Source organism: Aethalodelphis obliquidens, unplaced genomic scaffold (assembly GCF_003676395.1).
Source record: "Aethalodelphis obliquidens isolate GAN/ISIS:26980383/991018 unplaced genomic scaffold, ASM367639v1 scaffold1, whole genome shotgun sequence".
NCBI classification, from domain to species: domain Eukaryota; kingdom Metazoa; phylum Chordata; class Mammalia; order Artiodactyla; family Delphinidae; genus Aethalodelphis; species Aethalodelphis obliquidens.
In genome coordinates, this window is record NW_020837945.1 from 108,288,315 (window position 1) to 108,310,741 (window position 22,427).

At 41.6% G+C, this 22,427-nt stretch overlaps 1 protein-coding gene across 3 annotated transcripts in view; it reads right to left on the reverse strand.

Moving 5' to 3' along the window:
- The window catches only part of GMPS (guanosine monophosphate synthase), a 114,644-nt gene that overhangs the window by 82,712 nt on the left and 9,505 nt on the right, over positions 1–22,427 (reverse strand). The window contains exon 3 of one of the 3 annotated variants that reach the window (XM_027113539.1): positions 15,258–15,386. In XM_027113539.1, coding sequence (XP_026969340.1) covers positions 15,258–15,302 — 45 coding nt within the window. In that variant the 5' untranslated portion in view covers positions 15,303–15,386. Of the gene's footprint in view, positions 1–13,303; positions 13,472–13,501; positions 13,841–15,257; positions 15,387–22,427 lie in introns of those variants that run through there. The other 2 variants (XM_027113548.1, XM_027113556.1) reach the window with 2 other exon arrangements.

The window sequence follows — 22,427 nt, forward strand, 5'->3', positions numbered from 1 at the left end:
TCAAAACTCGAATTGTACACTTAAAGATCTGTGCACTTCACTACATGTACATTTTTACCTCTACAAAAACAAGCAAAATAAATCACCTATTTGTGACCTTTTTCAAACTACCATTTCTCTCCACAAACTGAAAGACAACATTACAATAAGCAACTGTTACCCTCAGCCTTCAGGGGCACTGTATGGTCAAGCTCTGCCATGGTGTCAATAACAAGGCCAACACTCACTCAAACGTAAGAGCCACTCCTGTTTCAAAACCAAAAACCTATCAAGTTAAATCCACTTATGTGGATTGATTAATCATCCATTAAAAGTTTATACTTTTATCCCTAAAAATTTTTAGTCTAACCCAAGCTACATCCACTCAAAGTATACCAATTACCTCTAAAAGAGCTATGTTCTTCAGTGTGATGCTCTAAGTCTTGTGCCTTATTTTACCCAATCAGATGTTGGACTTGGAAGGAACATATCTCACAGTTCAATACAGTAATGCATTAATATGAAAATGATCCACTAAAATGTAAACTAGGGTCTCAGTCCAAAAACTGATCACACAAAGCAAGTTTAGTAAAAAGTAAATGGTAGGGAATTCCTTGGTGGTCCAGTGGTTAGGACTCCCGGCTTCCACTGAAGGGGTCACGGGTTCAATCCCTGGTCAGGGAACTAAGATCCCACGTGCCGCAGGGCACAGCCAAAAAAAAAAAAAAAAGTGAATGGTATCCCAACTCATTCTATGAAGCCAGAGTACTGTCCTGATACCAAAACCAAAGACATCACAAGAAAACTCCCAGCCATTATCTCTTTCTTTCCATATTTTGGCTGCATCGGGTCTTAGTTGTGGCACACAGGATCTTTCGCGGCGGCACGCAGGTTTCTCTCTAGTTGGGGTGTGCAGGTTTTCTCTTCTCTAGTTGTGGCACATGAGCTCAGTAGTTGTGGCGCCCAGGCTTATTTGCCCTGCAGCATGTGGGATCTTAGTTCCATGACCAGGGATCGAACCCGTGTCTCCTGCATTGGAAGGCAGATTCTTTACCACTGGACCACCAGGGAAGTCCTCAAGCCATTACCTCTTATGAATGTAGATGTAAAAATCAACAAAATTAACAAGCCAAATCCAGCAACTTACAAAAAAGGATTATACACCATGGCCAAGTGAGATTTATCCCAGGAATGCAAGTTTGGTTTAATATCCCAAAATCAATTAATCTAACGTATCCACACAATAAAGAACAAAAACCATATGATGGTCAGAATATATGCAGAGAAAGCATTTGTCAAAAATCCAACATCTTAACATAATAAAGACAATCAACAAACGAACAGAAGGAAATGCCCTCAATCTGATAAACAGCATATATGAAAAACCCACAGTCAACATTATACTTAATGGGTAAAGACTAAATGCTTTCCCCTCAACTAAGATCAGGAACAAAGATTTCTGCCCTCACCACTTCTATGCAAAAGTATGAGGTATTAGGCAGGGCAATTAAGGCAAGAAATTAAGGCAATTAGGGCAATTAAGCAAGAAAGTGAAATTAAAAGTATCCAGAATGGAAAGGAAAAGTAAAACTATCTCTATTTGCAGATGACATGATCTTATATAAAGAAAATCCTGAGAGTTCCATTAATATACTATTAGAATAAAAACGTTTGGTAAGGTAGTAGGATACAAAATAAATACACAAAAATCAACTGTATACACTTGTAATAAACAATCCAAATATGTAATTAAGATTAAAATTCCACTTACAACATCATCAAAAAGAATAAAACAATTTGACTAAAGAAGTGCAAAACCTATACTTAAAAAGCTATGTAACACTACTGAAAGATTTAGACATAAGTGGGAAAACATCCCATGTATGCGTCAGAAAACTTAATACTGTTAAGATAGTACTAATCCCCATATTGATCCACAGATTCAATGTGATCTCTATCAAAATCCTTTGCAGAAATTGATAAGCTTATCCTAAAATTCATACATAAAGTCAAGGGACCCAGAATAGCCAAAACAAGCTTAGAAAAGAAGAACAAAGCTGGCAGACTCACATGTCCCAATTTCAAAGCTACAAAATGAAGACAATGTGATATTGGCAAAAGGATGACATACAGATAATGGGACAGAACTAGAGTCCAAAAATAAACGGTCAACTGATTTCTGAGGAGGGTGCCAAGGTCATTCAAAAGTAAAATAATATTTTTTTCAAAAAACAGTACTGCAACAAGTGGACAGCCACAAATTTAAAAAATGAAGTTGGTACCTTGCCTTATAGCATATACAAAAATCAGCTAAAATAGATGCAAGACCTAAATATAAAAATCAAAATTATAAAACTTTTAAAAAGCATAGGCAATTGCACAAACTCTTCAGGATCTTGAATTAAGAAATGTTTCTTAGATATGACAACAAAAGCACAGTGACAAAATTTTAAAAAATAAGTAGCACTTCATGAAAACTAGAAGATTTATGGGACTTCCCTGGTGGTCCAGTGGTTAAGAATCCGCCTTCCAATGCAGGGGATGCCTGTTCGGTCCCTGGTCAGTGAACTAAGATTCCACATGCCGCAGGGTAACTAAGCCCATGCACCACAACTACTGAGCCCGCACGCCACAACTAGAGAGAAGCCCGCATGCCATAACTTAAGACCTGACACAGCCAAAAATAAAATAAGTAAATAAACAAAATTAGCTAGGCCTATTTAAAAAAAATTTTTTTAAAAAAGCTTTTGTTTGGCAGAAGACATCATTAAGAAAGTGAAAAACAACATATAGAATGGCAGAAAATATCTGCAAATCATATTTCTGATAAGAGACCTGTCACTAAAATAAAGAATTCTTACAACTCAGTAAAAAGACAAATAACCCATCTTCAAAATGGGCAAAAGATCTGAACAGACATTTCTTCCAATAAAATATACAAATGGTCAATAAGCACACAAAAAGATGCTCATGATAATCCTTCAGTAGGGAAATGCAAATCAAAACCACAATGAAATATCACTTCATACTCACTATGATGGCTATAATCAAAAAGACATGTGTTAACAAGGATGTGGAGAAATTGGAACCTCATATACTGCTGTCAGAAATGTAAAATACTGCAGCCACTTTGGAAAACAGTCTGACAGTTCACCGAAAGGTTAAATATAAAATTACCACATGACCCAGCAATTCCCCTTCTAGGTATATACCCATGAGAAATGAAAAATTATTTCTATATAAAAACCTATACAGGAATATTCATAGCAGCATTATCCATAATAGCCAAACAATGTAAACAACCCAATGTCCATCCACTGATGAATAGATAAATAAAAGGTGCTATATCCATACAATGGAATATTATTTGCTAATAAAGGAATAAAGTACTTACACATACTACCAGACGTATGAACTTTGAAAGCATTATGTTAAATAAAAGAAGCCAGTCACAAGAGACCACATATTGTAAGATTCTAGTCATATAAAATGTCCAAAGTAGGCAAATCTATAGAAAATAGATTAGTAGTTGCCTAGGGTTGGGAGGGAGAGGCGGCGGGTGGGGGGAATGAGGACTGACTGGTAAAGGATACAGAATTTCTTTTGGGGGTAATGAGAACGTTTAAAAATAGACTGTGGTGATGGCTGCACAAATCTGTGAATATACTAATAACTATTGAATTGTGCCATTTAAACGGGGGTAGGGCAGAATTTTATGGTATTTGAATTATATCTGAATTAAGCTTTTACAAAAATAAATTTTTTTGAGAAAAGTATGGTAGAATCTAGGTGGTGGACACAAATGTTGACTAAAATTTCTTTTAACCTGCTTGTCTGAAATTTTTCATGAAATGTTAAAAGCAGGAAAAATCACAGCATAAAAAAGTTTCACCATCACCAATAACACACCAAAACAATGATCTATCCACAACCATTTTTATGCATCTAGAGTCTCCCAAATTAATTAGGGACTGTTCACCCAAAAGTTGTCCAAAGCGGATTTTAGAATTCTGGAGTCCCTGATTTACATTCACAACGAAACTCAGAGAATAAGAATTAGTTCTCCAAATTACAAACAAGGTGAGGGTGACTTAATTTTACGTAAACCTCCGTTGAGTTTTGAGAATAAAAAGGATTCTGTTCACCTGTTGGCAAACAGGACAAATAGGGAATTTTACATGTCCAGGCAGTTTTAAAGGTTTGGGAAACATCCTCTGCAAACGTTATGGCAGACTAGAGCAGATTATTTTACCTTTTGGCCAGTTTCAACATTGCTGGTTCTCAAGTTTTAGAAAGCAAGTAATTTGACACTGAAATTTTTTTTTTTTTTGGCTGTATTGGGTCTTCGTCGTTGCACGCGGGTTTTCTCTAGTTGCAGCGAGCGAGGGCTACTCTTCGTTGGGGTGCACATGCTTCTCATTGTGGTGGCTTCTGTTGCTGCAGAGCACGGGCTCTAGGCATGCAGGTTTCAGTAGTTGCAGCATACGGGCTCAGTAGTTGCAGCACGCGGGCTCTAAAGTTAGAAGGTTTCGGTAGTTGTGGCAGGTGGGCTCAGTAGTTGCAGTGCAGGCTCTAGGGCACACGGGCTTCAGTAGTTGTGGCTCACGGGCTCTACAGCACAGGCTCCGTAGTTGTGGCACATGTGCTTAGCTGCTCCACAGCATGTGGGATCTTCCCAGACCAGGGATCGAACCCGCGTCCCCTACACTGGCAGGCAGATTCTTAACCACTGCGCCTCCAGGGAAGTCCTGACACTTAATTTTTAAGAAGTTTAGAATAACTCCCAGAATAGTTACTAATTCAGAAAAAAAATATTTTAATGTATACACATTAGGCTTGAATTTTAGTCAAATTTTAAATACATGTCACTAGAGAAATCAAGATCCAAATTCAGGATGATATGTACTCTATAACTGGAGTGACCACATGGCCCAGTTTGCCCAGGACTGTACTAATTTAGAGCTGTTATTCCCACATCCCACCCAACTTAACAATTGTCTCATGTTTTTCATTTTTTAAATATTATTATGAATAACTGCATTAAAGTAAGATAGTATGGGTTTGTTATATTTCCACTTTATACTTCCACCTTCTACCATGGCTTTGCCTAGTACTCTGTGGAGTACAGGTGAAGTTAACAGAGTTCTCACTTCAACTTCTGGTTCAATCTAAAAACCAACCACTGAGAACCCATCTCTCTCTTTCCTGACCCTTTCCTGATCAAAGAAGTACACCTGGACACTAACTCTATCCAGATGTGGGTGCTGATAGCAGAATGTTTGAAGCTGCTGTCCCGGCCAGCCACTTGGTGTACATGCTAGTTGTGCCACAGCTATTCTTCAGCTTGCAAAATGCGCATAACCTCCAGGCCTCCATCAGCTGGGTCAGTGGGATATGTAAGGTGTTTGTAAGGTGTTCGTGAAATACATACAGGAAAGAGACTCTGTATTCCTGTGCCTAATGTACAGAGAGAGTAATCTGCACTTAATGCTACAGTAGTTTCGCTATTTATTTAATTGGATTTACACGATACAGCAAATATTTATTTTATTTGGTGACATTTCACAGCCATTATTATAAATTTAAATTATTTTTAGCATCTCCTTTTATGCTCAAGTGCCCCAGTTTACACAAAGAGTATATGGTCACACTACAATAAACAACGACCTTATTCCCTGTCAAGTTGTAGTGGACTACATGAGGGAATTCATAGACATAACTACATAAAGCATCTCCTGGGTCCTCAAAACCATGAACCCGAAGGGATGGCAAAGGTCAGCCAACCAGAAAACTAACTAATATCATACTACTACTACAGTAAAGCTATTTTTGAACTGCCGTGGTTCTTAAACAAATACAAAAAAACCAAACCAATTCTACATGAGATGAACATTCTATACAACCTAAAACTATATATGTGATACAAAGATTCTAAGTTCTATTACTTCTTTGTTGATTCATAAAGTGCTTCAGAATCATAAAGTGCTTCAGAATCACATATTAACCCTGAGGACTTCATTGACTTTGAGCATCTAAACAGAGTTTAGGTTAGAAGGAGGCATGAAAACAGTTTAAGTACCTTAACAAAGAAAAACTCCATTGTTTTGGATAGCAAATAATTATTCATTACTTCAAACGGCATCTTTTAAAATATAACTCATTAAATAGCCTTAAAAAGTATCAAACACATTTGAACGAGTATAGGACAAAACTATGTATTTTTTTAATTCTTAAAAGACAATTATTTTCCTTAAGAGACAAGTTGGCCCAAGGTGATCCGAGGTTCCTGGAGGAATTTCAAAACCTTTCAAGTCTAAGAACAGAAAACAATAAAAAACATTCCTTTTGCCCGTAACAGCTCTTACATTCTAGATGAATACCTTAATAGACAGGACAAAATCTGGAGGAAAAACAAATATCCAACTTTGACCTTTGAAAAAAATGTACTATAGGGTTATCATAGAAGGATAGTTTTTCCATTCTCAATGAACCCCAAATAAAAATCTCAGGTCATCTTTTCATTCAGTTCAAAACTTAAATTTGAAAATGGCAGATTTAAATTTTCAACATTAGATGTCATTAAAGATTCTATATCACATGTAATCAATAAGTATTTATAATAAAAAACCTTTAACTCAAGTATGATATACTGTAGTCAACATCTCAGTGAAGGTGGTAGGGCAGGTCTTACATCTACTCCAAAAGAGTCTAAGGTTTAGGAAGAGACCTTCAAGACGGTGGAGGAGTAAGACATGGAGATCACCTTCCTCCCCACAGATACATCAGAAATACATTTATATGTGGAACACTCCTACAGAACACCAACTGAATGCTGGTAGCAGACCTCAGACTTCCCAAAAGGGTAATGGTGCTCCAGCTGGGCATCAGGCCTATGCCTCTGAGGTGGGAGAGCCGAGTTCAGGACACAGGTCCACCACAAACCTCCCAGCTCCACGTAATATCAAACGGGGAAAGCTCTCCTAGAGATCTCCATCTCAATGCTAAAACCCACCTCTACTCAAGAACCAGCAACCTACAGTGCTGGACACCCTATGCCAAACAACCAGCAAGATAGGAACACAACCCCACCCATTAGCAGAGAGGCTGCCTAAAATCATAAGGTCACAGACACCCAAAAACACACCAACGGACGCAGTCCTGCCCAACAGAAAGACAAGATGCATCCTCATCCACCAGAACACAGGCACTAGTCCCCTCCACCAGGAAGCCTACACAACTCACTGAACCAACCTGAGCCACTGGTGGCAGACACCAAAAACAACAGGAACTATGAACCTGCAGCCTGTGAAAAGGAGACCCCAAACACAGTAAATTAAGCAAAATTACAAGACAGAGAAACACACATCAGATGAAAGAGCAAGGTAAAAACCCACCAGACCAAACAAATGAAGAGGAAATAGGCAGTCTACCTGAAAAAGAATTCAGGGTAATGATAGTAAATATGATGCAAAACCTTGGAAAGAGACTGGAAAAAATACAAAACAACATTTAACAAGGACCTAGAAGAACTAAAGAACAAACAAACAATGATGAAAAACACAATATGAAATTAAAAATTCTCTAGAAGGAATCAACAGCAGAATAACTGAGGCACAAGAATGGATAAGTGACCTGAAAGATAAATAGTAGAAATAACTACCGCAGAGCAGAATAAAGAAAAAAGAATGAAAAGAATTGAGAACAGTCTTAGACATCTCTGGGACAACATTAAATGCACCAACATTCGAATTACAGGGGTCCCAGAGGAGAAGAGAAAAAGAAAGGGACTGAGAAAATATTTGAAGAGATTATAGTTGAAAACTTCCCTAACATGGGAAAGGAAATAGCCACCCAAATCCGGGAAGAGCAGAGAGTCGCATACAGGATAAATCCAAGGAGACACACACCAAGATGCATATTAATCAAACAAACTATCTAAAATTAAGTACAAAGAAAAAATATTAAAAGCAGCAAGGGGAAAACAACAAATAGCATACAAGAGAATCCCCAAAAGGTTAAAAGCTGATCTTTCAGCAGAAACTCTGCAAGCCAGAAGGGAGTGGCAGCACATATTTAAAGTGATGAAAGGGAAAAACCTACAAACAAGATTACCCAGCAAGGATCTCATTCAGATTCAACAGAGAAATTAAAATCTTTATAGACAAGCAAAAGCCAAGAGAATTCAGCAACACCAAACCAGCTTTACAACAAAGGCTAAAGGAACTTCTCTAGGCAGGAAACACAAGAGAATGAAAAGACCTACAATAACAAACCTAAAACAATTAAGAAAATGGTCATAGGAATGTACATATCGATAATTAGCTTAACTGTGAAAGGATTAAATGCTCCCACCAAAAGACACAGACTGGCTGAATGGATACAAAAACAAGACCCGTATATATACTGTCTACAAGAGACCCACTTCAGACCTAGGGACACATACAGAATGAAAGTGAGGGGATGGAAAAAGATATTCCATGCAAATGGAAACCAAAAGAAAGCTGGAGTAGCAATACTAATATCAGATAAAATAGACATTAAAATAAAGAATGTTTCAAGAGACAAGGAAGGACACTACATAATGATCAAAGGATCAATCCAAGAAGAACATATAACAATTATAAATATATATGCACCCAACATAGGAGCATCTCAACACATAAGGCAACTATTGACAACTATAAAAGAGAAAATCGACAGTAACACAATCATAGTGGGGGGACTTAAAAACATCACTTACACCAATGGACAGGTCCTCCAGACAGAAAACTAATAAGGAAACATAAGCTTTAAATGACACAACAGACCAGATAGATTTAATTGATATTTATAGGACATTCCATCCAAAAACAGCAGATTACACTTTCTTCTCAAGTGCACACGGCACATTCTCCAGGATAGAGCATATCTTGGGTCACAAATCAAGCCTTGGTAAGTTTAAGAAAATTGAAATCGTATCAAGTATCTTTTCCAACCACAATGCTATAACACTAGATATCAATTACAGGAAAAATTCTATAAAAAATACAAACACAGGGCTTCCCTGGTGGCGCAGTGGTTGACAGTCCACCTGCGGATGCAGGGGACATGGGTTCGTGCCCCAGCCCAGGAGGATCCCACATGCTGCGGAGCAGCTGGGACTGTGAGCCATGGCCACTGAGCCTGCGCGTCTGGAGCCTGTGCTCCACAACGGGAGAGGCCACAACAGTGAGAGGCCCACATACCGTAAAAAAAATAATAAAATAATAAACAAATGGGACCTAATGAAACTTAAAAGCTTCTGCACAGGTAAGGAAACCATAAACAAGATGAAAAGACAACCCTCACAATGGGAGAAAATATTTGCAAATGAATCAACGGACAAAGGATTTATCTCCAAAATTTACAAGCAGCTCCTGCAAGCTCAATATCAAAGAAACAAACAACCCAATCCAAAACTAGGCAGAAGACATAAATAGACATTTCTCTAAAGAAGATATACAGATTGCCAACAAACACATGAAAGCATGCTCAACATCACTAATCATTAGAGAAATGCAAATCAAAACTACAATGAGATATCATCTCACACCAGTCAGTATGGCCATCATCAAAAAATCTACAAAGAATAAATGCTGGAGACGGTGTGGAAAAAAGGGAACCCTCTTGCACTGTTGGTGGGAATGTAAATTGATACAGCCACTATGGAGAACAGTATGGAGGGTCCTTAAAAAACTAAAAATAGAACTACCATATGACCCAGCAATCCCACTACTGGGCATATACCCTCTGAAAACCGTAATTCAAAAAGAGTCACATACCACAATGTTCATTGCAGCTCTATTTACAATTGCCAGGACATGGAAGCAACCTAAGCGTCCATCAACAGATGAATGGATAAAGAAGATGTGGCACATATATACAATGGAATATTACTCAGCCATAAAAAGAAACAAAACTGAGTTATCTGTAGTGAGGTGGATGGACCTAGAGACTGTCATACAGAGTGAAGTAAGTCAGAAGAAAAATAAATACTGTATGCTAACACATATATATGGCATCTAAAAAAAAAAGGTTCTGAAGAACCTACGGGCAGGACAGGAATAAAGATGCAGATGTAGAGAATGGACTTGAGGACACAAGGAGGGGGAAGGGTAAGATGGGACGAAGTGAGAAAGTGGTATAGACATATATACACTATCTAATTTAAAATAGATAGCTAGTGGGAAGCAGCCACATAGCACAGGGAGATCAGCTAGGTGCTTTGTGACCACCTAGAGGGATGGGATAGGGAGGGTGGGAGGGAGACACAAGAGGAAGGAGATATGGGGATATATGTATATGTATAGCTGATTCACTTTGTTATAAAGCAGAAACTAATACACCATTGTAAAGCAATTATACTCCAATAAAGATGTTTTTTAAAAAAAAGAGTCTAAGACTTAGATGGGACTAAAAGTGGGAAACTTGACAAGTAGTCCAAAGAACATTACTCTTATAATCTTGCCTTAATAAAACTGAAAAAAGTTACTATGTCTAATGTTTGCTACATACATATATTCATATACAACACTGAATAGTTGTAAAAACTTTTTAAAGAAAAGCTGACTGCCTATGCTCTTGTTTATGTGAGATAAGATCTTAACTAAATAACATTATATCAGCTGTTTAAGGAAAAGAATAATCTCTGCCTTGGATGGTTAACCACAGTAGCCCTCAAGAAAAAGAAAAGCCAGCTATGTTTTTTCAGCTTAGGAAGCTAGAACTCATAAAGGTCCTTTCCAGCTCTAAAATGATACTCTGTGGGTAAAACTAATGAAAACAGCCCAAATCCTTTTACAGAATTTAGGTAGGTCTCTCCCTAATTTCTATCATGCAAAAATGTCTTTTTCAAAAACCCTGAAAAATACTGAGATGTACCAGAACAGGAATCAAAATGAGCTCTTTCCCCACTTTAATTTATCAACTAAGATTTACACACAACTGTCAGAGGCACAATAGATGTACAACGTAAGCTTGGGTCCAGTACCTGTATTTCACACCAGAGGGAAAGGTGGTTTCAGTGGTAAGCTATGGAAAATAGATGCCTACTTAGATTTCTGGGTGGACCTCTCAGAATATCATATTTCACTTACTTTACTCTGCAACCCCCCCCATATTTAAACATCTCTTTACTTAAATGTTTCTTATGATCAATGACACATCATTGATCATATCATCAGAAAGTATTTACATATTATGGCTTACTTATAGGGTTTTTTTTTCCCCCTCCTTAGGAGTTCATGAAATAATCATAGATGTGATGAAATGTTATTTTCCTGGATTGCTCCTCTTGAAAATGCTTTCAATTTGTTTTACATCTAATTGTTAGTAAAGTAAAAAAGGCAACAACAATAGGAATTCCCTGGCAGTCCGGTTGTTAGGACCCGGCACTTTCACTGCCTGGGCCCAGGTTGGATCCCTAGTCTGGGAAGTAAGATCCCACAAGCAGCCAAGCAGCACAGCCGGGGGGAAAAAAAAAGAAAGAAAGAAAGAAAAAAAAAGAAGACACATGCTTGCTTATGCTACAAAACATAAAGAACCTTGAAATAAAAATAAGGTAACCAGCAATTCACCTGGGTCTCAGATATATCAAACTTGTAAGATTCTCTTTAAAATTCAAGTTGAACCAAAAAAACCCACACCAGCTAGCAAGAAAACTGTATGTTCTGTACACCGGAGTCAGGTAACTTGGAAACTGAATCTTTTAACTTCCTGCTGTCACTCAATTTTGTGTAAATACTGTTTTCAAATCAGCACATATTTTTCAAAGTCTGTAAATTAGGTTTGAATCCTCCTAATAACACAGTCATTTCCTCTACTAGCACAAAGATGAATCTTTTCAATGATTTTATGGCTCAAAATTAAAGGGAGAAGAAAAATGCTTTGTAAGTTAACTAGTGTACAGGAAAGAGCTGTATGTTGAGGTTTACATAAGCTTCTGAGGCCAAAAACTAAGGGTTAGCGTGTCTTCATTCCCCTTTATGATCTTGAGAAAGAGCTCCAACTAGTCTGAGCATTAGTTTTCCTCGGTTTAAAGGAGTTTATCAGCTACCTTAATCTTTACTAATTTGTTCAACAAATACTTATTTGAATGTTTACTAGAGAGTAAGCAATTACTAATGGAGAGGACCCACTAAGATGTGACTAGACACCACCTTTATAAGAGAATACTGCCGAAAAGACAATTCTACCTGACTTAGAACACCAATTCCCACCTGGTGTTTAAAGTTCCACACATCCTGAATGAAACGTAATGAAGTAATTTCTTTTAGCCGGGCCCTAAACAGCGTGTGGGAGGTAAATGTCGCTTAAATCGCAATTCAAAATCGCGCGGGTTCCCGCTGACAACACTGATTGTGCGGGTCTGAGAGAACTCCAGGCCAACGAAAATTTTAACACAGAAGTGAAAGCGAAGGTACTCGATTCAGAAGCGAGACGAAAGAAGAGGGTCTGAAGAAGTGCGTCGGAGGTGACGAGAAACGCAGAGGCGGCCCAAACTACTCCCTCCACTCGGCACATTGAGTTAACTTCTCCCGCACCCGGGACTCGCGACCCCCCCGGTTCCCGGGCGCGGTGGCGGCGGCCTGCGTCCCGGAAGGGGCTCGCAAAGGCCGGGAGCGGGTCCCATCGCAAACCAACTTGAAAAATAAGGAGTGAGCGGGATGGGGGCGGGGCTGGACACACGCTCCATCCCTCGGAGAAGGATGGGGGGAGGGGAACGGAGTGAGCGACCCTCCGGCCACCGGCCCCGACCCCGGGAGGGCGCTGACGGGGGCTTGGGGAGAGGGCGCGCGGTCACGCGGCCTCATCCAGGGCCGGTCTCGCCGCCGCGGACCCCAAGGGGGGAAACCCGGCGAGCCCCACCGAGGGCAGGCGGGAAACGGGGTGGCGGGAAGACTGGAGGCCCGCCCAGCTCCAACGCCGCACGCGAGGCCCCGACCCCGCTCTGCCTTCGGCGGGCCCCGGGAGCTCCACAAAAGGCTGCCCGACTCCCGAAGGGGCTGGGTGAGGGCTGAGGAAGCCCCCCTCACAGACAGACAGGCAGACACACAGACACACAGACACACACACACACACACACACACACACACACACACACACACACACACACACACACACACAGAGACGCCCGCTCGCCTCCCTACCCCCACCCTCCGACCGCGCTCCGCGGGCTCTGAGCCCCACAGCGACGCGGGGGAGGCTGGGGCCAGCAGCGCGACCACGGGAAGCTGACGCCCTCCCCGACGCCAGGAGCTCAGCGGGCGCAGGAACCCCGACACGCAGACAAAAATCAACAAAGCACCTGCCGCTCCCGAGGAGAAAACATGCCACAGGCCCCGACTGGAGGCTCTCCGACGCGCCGCTGCCAGGGCCGCAGGGCTCCGCTGGCGGGCTGGGGTGAGGAGGCGGGGAAGGGCCCCGCGCGGTGGCTCCCCGGCCCCGGAGCCTTGCCTCCGTCCGGAAGCGGTGAGGCAGGGACCCCCCCACGCCAGAGACTGACCTTGGAGTCTCCGTTGCACAGAGCCATCGGGGCTGGGGCGGCGGCGGCGGCGGCCAGAGATGAGACGGGGCGGGAGAGGGCCGGTGGGGTCGACGCCACGGGCCGGGGCTGAGGAGGAGGCCTGGTCGAGGAGCGGGCGGGAGGCGCGGAGAGGAGCTGGCCGCCTGCGAAGCGCCGAGTGGAGCAGCAGTCGCGGAGCACGGGCCCCAGCGCCGCGGGAGAGCACAGACCAGCAGCGCGCACGCTGCCCCCGCCTCCTGCTTCCGCACTGGCCGGCCACTGGGAGGAGCCAGAGCCCTTGTGGCTAGGCTGCCGAGCAGCGAACACCCGCAGCTGCCGCCGCCGCCGCCACTGCTGCTGCAGCCCAATAAGCCCGCCTCTGGAGGAGGGGACTTCGGCGTCCGGCCCCGCCTCCAGGTCCGTCCGGACCGCCGAGGCCCGCCCCCGGTAGAAGAAACCTGCGGGTCTCAGGCCTGCCCACCCACAAGAGGAGGGGCCTGCGGCACCTGGCCGCGCCCCCGCCCCTGTCTGGCCCGCCCTTTGGAGGAGGAGCCCGCGGCGCCCAGCTTAGCTGCCCCGGTCCCGCCCCCGTACCCGGCAGCAGGCGCTGAGAGGAAGGCCGGTGGCGCCCTGCCCCACCCCCGCCACTAAAGCCGGCATCGGAGAAAAACCCAAGCTGCCGTTCGCTTACTGTTGGCCCGCCGGCCCGCAGCCTTTAATGCGAGAGAGGCTGGTGACACTGAAGAGGAGGCCTCCAGAGAGCTGAGTCGCTGGGGAACGCTTACCCGGTGGTGCGGCCTCATCCCAGGTTGCGGGTCATGGGGGAGGCCAAGGCTGCTTTGAAGAGTTTCGTGGTGACCTCAACGTGGACTTAAAAGTGACATTTGATCACTTAGGTCCCTCAAAAGTTCTACAGCGGGTGCAGAATTTCCAAAAGGAAGGGGTTTGGGAGTGGCAACCTGGTGGGAAACTGGACCGACGGAGTAGAGCTCTGTTTGCACAGCAGTATTTTTATTTGGATTGTTTGTGGGAAAGGGAGGAACTGTAGTCTCTCCAGCTACTCACTGATACCCGTCAATGCAAGTATTACAGTACCTTGAATTTGGTCACCTGTGGGTCTAAACCAGGGTTGGGGAATAAATAATAACACTTGGGGCGGCTTTCCGTTTACAAAGCCTTTTTTTTTTTTTTTTTTTTTTTGCTGTACGCGGGCCTCTCACTGTTGTGGCCTCTCCCGTTGCGGAGCACAGGCTCCGGATATGCAGGCTCAGCGGCCATGGCTCACGGGCCCAGCCGCTCCGCGGCATGTGGGATCTTCCCGGACCGGGGCACGAACCCGCGTCCCCTGCATCGACAGGCGGACTCTCAACCACTGCGCCACCAGGGAAGCCCCTACAAAGCCTTTTAACAGATATTCAGTTAATATTATAATATGGCCAATATTTGCTGAGCTCATGCTGTGTGTCAAGCTCTAGTCCAGGTATTAAGGAGCTAGAGTGAGACTGCCCTGACTTCCAAAAACTCATTTTATTCTAAATAATCCCGTGGAAGTAGTGCAGTAAGACTGATGTTCTTATCCACTTTTACTAATAAAAAATTTGAGGCCCAGTGAGATTATGTGCTTTTGCCTCTCTATATAGGAGGTAAGGGGTACCTGACCTGGGAAGGGATAAACAGTTTGTTAGTAAAATATTTACAGGATCAAAAGGCCCAAGGCCCTCCTGGACCTCACACTCAAGGAAAGTATTTTACTTACCTTTCTTCGAGGTGAAAAATGGATACTTGAACTTTGTAAAGCCATGGAGACTGTGTTCTCTTGATAGGTCTGAGTGAACAATCCAGAGAACAGTGTGGTAACCAATAGGAGAATTGCATTAACATCCACCTGGAATGGAATGGAATGTGATGTGCCGGCATTAAGGATTGGCTAAACCCCATCTGTATTAGATAATGCCTAATTTAAATATATTCTAGTAGTCACTTGTGTTTACAGCTAAGAATGTCAGCATGTACCAGAATCCTTATAGCTTAAGTCTTCTGAAGCTTTTGACTCTATTCACCCCTTCCTCCTTCTTGAAACTGTATGTCCTTACAGGGCACCATAGAGGTGTCTTTTTACCTCCATGATTTTTCTCCATCACATTTCTTGTCCCTCTTTGTATATCTTTCCTATAGGAGGAAACGTAAGTATTGGTTTTCTTCAGTATTTCCATTCCTAGCCCTCTTCTCATCTTATTCTTCACCTGTGTTTCCCTGGGGCACTTATTTAAAAATATAAACTTGCAGGCTTCCCTGGTGGCGCAGTGGTTGAGAGTCCGCCTGCCGATGCAGGGGACACGGGTTCGTGCCCCGGTCCGGGAAGATCCCGCGTGCCGCGGAGCGGCTGGGCCCGTGAGCCATGGCCGCTGAGCCTGCGCGTCCGGAGCCTGTGCTCCTCAACGGGAGAGGCCACAACAGTGAGAGGCCCGCGTACCAAAAAAAAAAAAAAAAAAATATATATATATATATATATATATATATATAGAGAGAGAGAGAGAGAGAGAGAGAGAGAGAGAGAGAGAGAGAGAGAGAGAGTGTTGCTTAAAAACCCCTTAATAGGCTGTATGTCATGACAGCTCTCTCTTCTGAGCTCCAGGTCCCTATCACTGTATACAGCCTCAGTTAGATGTTAAATGTCATAGTGGGTCCCAAACTCAAGTCTGAAACAAAACGTTGTTCAAGACTATTCTTGTTAAATTCCTGTTCATTTTATATATCAATTATTGAAAGAGGGTCACTAAAATTTCCAACGGTAATTGTGATTTTATCAGTTTCTCCTTACAGTTCTATCAGTTTTTGCTTTGTGTATTTTGAAGCTCTGTTTTTAGGATCATAAATGTTTAGAATCATTATTGATCCCTTTATAGTTATGAAATGATATTTTTTAGATCCCCAGTAATATTCTTCACTCTGACATCTACTGTGTCCAAAACAGCATGCCTGCTTTCTTGACTGGTTCTTGGCATGATACATCTTTTGCAACCCTTTATCCTGTTTGTGTCTTTATGTTTAAAGTGTTCCTTGTAGATAGCACATAATTACATCTTGCTTTAATTGGAGTGTTTATACCATTTACATTTAATGTGATTATTGATATGGTTAAGTTTATTTCTTTAATCTGGAGATTCTCAAGGCAGTAAGCTGAGGCAATTGAAGGGCTCATCTTTTTTGCTTCCTGTCTCTCAGGGATCTGACCTTTGTTGCTTGATATCCAGTATCTTGCAACCATTGTTGCATATATTTTGGCCGAGTTTTCTGTTATTGTTGTTTCCAGGAGGGTGCATCCAGTTCGTTACTCCATTCTGGCAGAAGTGGAAGTGTTTTAATGATTAGTTGAGGCATCTTAAACCTGTAAGGTCTTCCTTCTGTTACCTGTCCTATAATATTTTTTTTTGTCCTATAATATTTTTATATGATTATTAAGGTTAAGGGTGAAGATTGCCCTGAATTCAGAACAACTTAGGCAACATAGAATAGTGATGCTGATTCTTATAAATGTAATTGTGTGGTTTCTGGGACCAATACATTTTAAAAGAAACAGTTCAGAAAATCCACAGAGAAAATTTACGTGACTTTTCAGATTTGATGAGTATCATATCATAAAATATTTATTTCAGGTATAATCCATGGTCATCTTATTTCATCTTTCAAATGTTTAATATCTTTTTTCAAATGTTTAATATTTTAAATCTGCCATTAACAAAAAAATTAACTTTTAAACTTATGAAGAATATTAGATGTCAACTTAAAATGTGGAAGGAAGTACATAGTTTTTCAAAATCATTTTAGGATGGTATGTGGGTTAGAAAAAAAAAAAACTTAAAGACAACTGTTCTAAAGTTGATCATACATACTTTGCCCAGAATCTTCTTAATGGGTCCCCATTGCTCTCAGGATAAACTCCAAAACTTCTAACATTGCTTACTTGGTACTTGGAAATTTGACTTTACCTTGTAGCCTGCTATTACCACTGCCCTCCTCACTCTACTCTCTAGCCATATTAAACTTCTTTCATTCCTTAAATATGACATGATCTCTCTTGACTTGGGCCTTTTGCACAGAAATGTCTTTTATCTAGAATATTTCTGTTCCCCTTCCCACAACCCCGAAGTCTTGGGTTAGATGTCTCTTCCTCTTTTGTGCCCCCATAATCCTTTCCCCTTCATCATTACTCACCACCCTCTACAGTGTTACCTGTTCACTTGTCTCTGTCCACAGAAAAGCCCTGGAAACAGTAACATCCAGTAGCAACAAGCAAACCTAGCACCCAGATACTGTTTTCTAAATACCGGTCTCCAGCAAGAAGAACCAGGACTTCTTGGAGAAATGGCTGATCTCAGGACTGAGGCAGGGACAAGGTGACCAGGAACATCTTTTTGTGCCAGGAAGTTAGGAAGTGCTCAGAGAATGATGGGCACATTTCAGAGGGACACAGAGTCACTTTGAAAAGATTTTACTGGCCAAATCTGGAACAATATATCAAAATAGCGATGGTAAACAGATTGTACTCTCTGATTAAATTAGGAATCCATCAGTCTCTGATGATATAAATAAATGATTAAATGAAGAGAAAACCGTTCCGTATAATAGTCAACTAATAAAGTTCAAAGGAATAATTGAGTTAGAAAATCATCATTTGTACACACTATGTAAGATAGATAATCAACAAGGACCTACTGTAGCACAGGTAACTCTGCTCAATGTTCTGTAATAACCTATATGGGAAAAGAATCTGAGAAAGAATGGATATATGTATATGTACAACTGAATCACTTTGCTGTACACCTGAAACTAACACAACATTGTAAATCAACTATACCCCAATATAAAATAAAAATTAATTTAAAAAAAAGGAAAGTCATCATTTGGCAACCATCACACAAATAATAAATTCAGACAAGAAACTGATCAATGGATGGTAAAATTCGTGGATGAAAGTAGGATCAAGAACAGGTTTTATTTACATTGTCTCAAAGTATCTCCCTACAAAATAATAATTAGACAAGGAAAATAGTAACTTTACAGTGGAAAAACTTGAGGATACCTCGTTACTCAAGTGGTCGAAGTTAGGAAAAAATCATCAACATGTGTCACCTGATGAATGCAATGAGGCAACCATAGTATTACTTCAGTACTGCTTGCCTAAAATGTATAACCTAAGGTTGAGTAAACATCAAGCTAACCCAAATGGAGGCACGTTTAAAAAAATAACAGGTCTGTAATTTTTCCAGTTATCTCTTGCTTTGCAACAAACACCCCTGAATCTAGTGGTTTAAAACAGCATTATTCATTTTACTACAATTTGGACAGGTTCAGCAGGAGCAGCTGTTCTTTGCTCTTATGTGTCAGCTAATACAGTGCAGAGCACAGCTCCACTAGACCTCAGCTAGAGTGGCTCGAAGGCTGGGAGCTAGAATCATGTGAAGGCTTTCCCACTCACATCTCTTAACACCTGAACAGGGAGACTCAACAACTGAGAACTGGAACAGCTGCAGCCCATCTGGTATCTCTGTCTCTATGTGGTCTCTCCATTACCACAGCTTCACAGTAACTGGATTTCCTATGGGTCAGCTCAGGACTTCCAGGGAGTGTGAGTGTGTGAGAGAGACACACACACAAGAGCAAGACAGAGAAAGAACTAGTGAGAACCAGGTAGAAGCTGTGCAGCCTTTTCTGTCTAGCCTTGAAGTCACCGTTTACTTCTCCGCATTCTATTCATGGAATAAGTCACAAGGCCTGTCCAGATTCAAGGAGAGGGTTCTGGAAGAGCATGTGGAACTGCAAATGTGGTGCAATGCTTGGAAAATACAATCAGCTACAGTAATCTTAAAAAAATGAAGGTCAGTATATGGAACTGTTCTAGATTGAAGCTGAGAGAAATACATGCACCTAGATTGAAACTTTTGCTATAAAGGGTACTATTGGGTCAGTTCGCAAACCTTGAATGCTCTAAGAGAAGGGTTTATGGGAGCTCTTTATTGCAACTTTGTTATAAGTTTGAAATAATAAATAAAAATAAGACACACCATAAAAGCTATTTGTTTAAAAATCATATGATTAATCCTTTCATAAAGCAACAGATGATTGTGTAATGAAATAACCACCCATATATGATACAATCATATTTTTGAATGTCACATTTTATTAAAGCAGATCATTGAATGTTATTATCATAATTATATTTTTATTGATTATCTCTGCTATGCCCTCTGTCTCAACTGTTCTTTCAAATTTTGGTCACCTTCTCTTAGAGCCAAACTGACATCCTCCTGGTGAGAACTGAGTCAGCCAAATCCTGTCCCTTCATCATCTCTAGGAAAGGGAGGAATGCAATTTTTGGTGTCTTGCCTTTGACAAATTTCTAAAACTGGTGATGAAGAAAACGCTTAACAGTAGTAGTAGTAGTAAATCTTACATAGCACTTTATATGCCAAGGCCCTATTCTAAATTCCTTACATATGTCAACTCATTTAATCCTCATAACAGTCCTATGAGATGGGTACATTATCTTCTCATTGCCCTTTTATGATTGAGAAGACAGAGAGAGAGACTAACTTAAGGTTATATAGACAGTAAACCACAGAACTGAGATTCAAACCAGGCCGACTGGCTCTAGCCTTTTATTGTTTATTAAATATTCAAAATATACATTGCCAAACAATCTTTAAAGCCACATGAATTACTGGGCACATTTTAAAGCAGAGTAATGGCCCTGTTAACCACTGTTTCTTTCATCTGTTTGCAGTGCCATGATTTTGATGAATTTTTTTGAATTGGTTATCCTTAACAAAATTCATGGCACAAATTCACTGGGTGTTTATATATTTAATTGTGGTTAAAAAAAATACACAACATAAAATTTACCATCTTAACCATTTGTAAGTGTACAGTTCAATAGTGCTACGTATATTAACATTGTTGTGCAACAAACCTCCATAACTTTTTCATTCTGCAAAAAATACATCCCATTTCCTCCTCCACTCAGCCTCTGATAACCACCATTCCATTTTCTGTTTCTATGAATGTGACTACTTCAAATACCTCAAATCATACAGTATTTGTCTTTTTGTGACTGGTTTATTTCACTTAGCATAATGTCCTCAAGTTTCAACCAGGTTGTAACATGTGAAAGGATTGCCTTCCTTTTTAATACTGAATAAAATTCTATTTTATATGAAATATATATACATACGTTTATCCATTTTAACTGTCTATGGGCATTTGGGTTGCTTCCACATCTTGGCTATTGTGAATAATGCTGCTATTGGCATGTTCATATATTAAAAACTGAAAATATAAGCATGAAACATGGTAACTCATAAAATAGCTCACAGTGAGGGTGAAGAAAATGAAGCTCTTCAGGTTTTGAAATGTAGTATGTTTTCTGTTCTTGTATAAGTAATGATAACACTTTACATGGAATTTTAAAATATTTATTTATTTATTTTGGCTGCGCTGGGTCTTAGTTGCAGCACGTGGGATCTTTGTTGCAGCATGCAGACTTCTTAGTTGTGGCATGCGGACTCCTTAGTTGTGGAATGAGGACTTTTAGTTGTGGCATGCATGCGGGATCTAGTTCCCTGACCAGGGATTGAATCTGGACCCCCTGCATTGGGAGCACAGAGTCCTACCCACTGGACAACCAGGGAAGTCCCTACATGGAATTTTTAAATTTAGGACTTTAAGCTGTTTTCATATGTCAAAATCACTTTTTACATAATGTCCATGAATTTAGTATTCTGGAAATAGGAATCATAATACTTATACAAGTACATATGTTACTGAACTGAACTTGGGTCCACTCACCTGCCGCACAGTAAGGGCAATTTACTGACACCAGGTTGTAGTGAAGGAAAGTACAGTGTTTATTGTAGGTGCCATGTGAGGAAAACGGGCAGCTCATGCTCAAAAACCCTGAACTTCCCTATGGCTTTCAGGATAGGGTTATTTTTTTTTAATTTTTATTTATTTATTTATTTTTGGGTGTGTTGGGTCTTCATTTCTGTATGTAGGCTTTCTCTAGTTGCGGCGAGCAGGGGCCACCCTTCATCGCGGTGCGCGGGCCTCTCACTGTCGCAGCCTCCCCTGTTGCGGAGCCCAAGCTCCAGACGCGCAGGCTCAGTAGTTGTGGCTCACGGGCCCAGTTGCTCCGCAGCACATGGGATCTTCCCAGACCAGGGCTCGAACCCGTGTCCCCTGCATTGGCAGGCAGACTCTCAACCACTGTGCTACCAGAGAAGCCCCAGGATAGGGTTATTAAAGGCAACATTTGGGATGAGGACTGCAGGGTACCTGCCTTTCCTCTGATTGGTTGGTGGTGAAGTAACAGGGTGGTGTTTCAGGAATCTCAGTCACCAACCTTCTGGTTCCAACCAGTCTGGGGCCTAGTGCTTGTGCTCAGAAGGTAACCACCATCCTTCGCCTGGGTGGTGGTCTTAGTTCCTGAAAAACAACTCAAAATATGTGTCAGGGCTTCCCTGGTGGCGCAGTGGTTGAGAGTCCGCCTGCAGATGCAGGGGACACGGATTCGTACCCCGGTCCGGGAGGATCCCACATGCCGCGGAGCGGCTGGGCCCGTGAGCCATGGCCGCTGAGCCTGCGCGTCGGGAGCCTGTGCTCCACCGGAAGAGGCCACAGCAGTGAGAGGCCCGCAATGTGTCAGATTGTTATGTATAGCCCTTGAGAAGGAACTGGGACTCTGTTTTATCACTAAACTATTGTTTCTTAACTGCTTTTCCTTTGTTTCCTTCACTTCCTTTTAATTGCTTGAGTCTGCTCTTTGGAACTCAGGGAAGGCCTAGGAGGCCAAAGCCTTTTCTTTTTTTCAAAAAAGAACTGGGGACAGGAGGGGCCTTCGTGTGAGGGCCCTGCATGGTCCTGCTCAGTT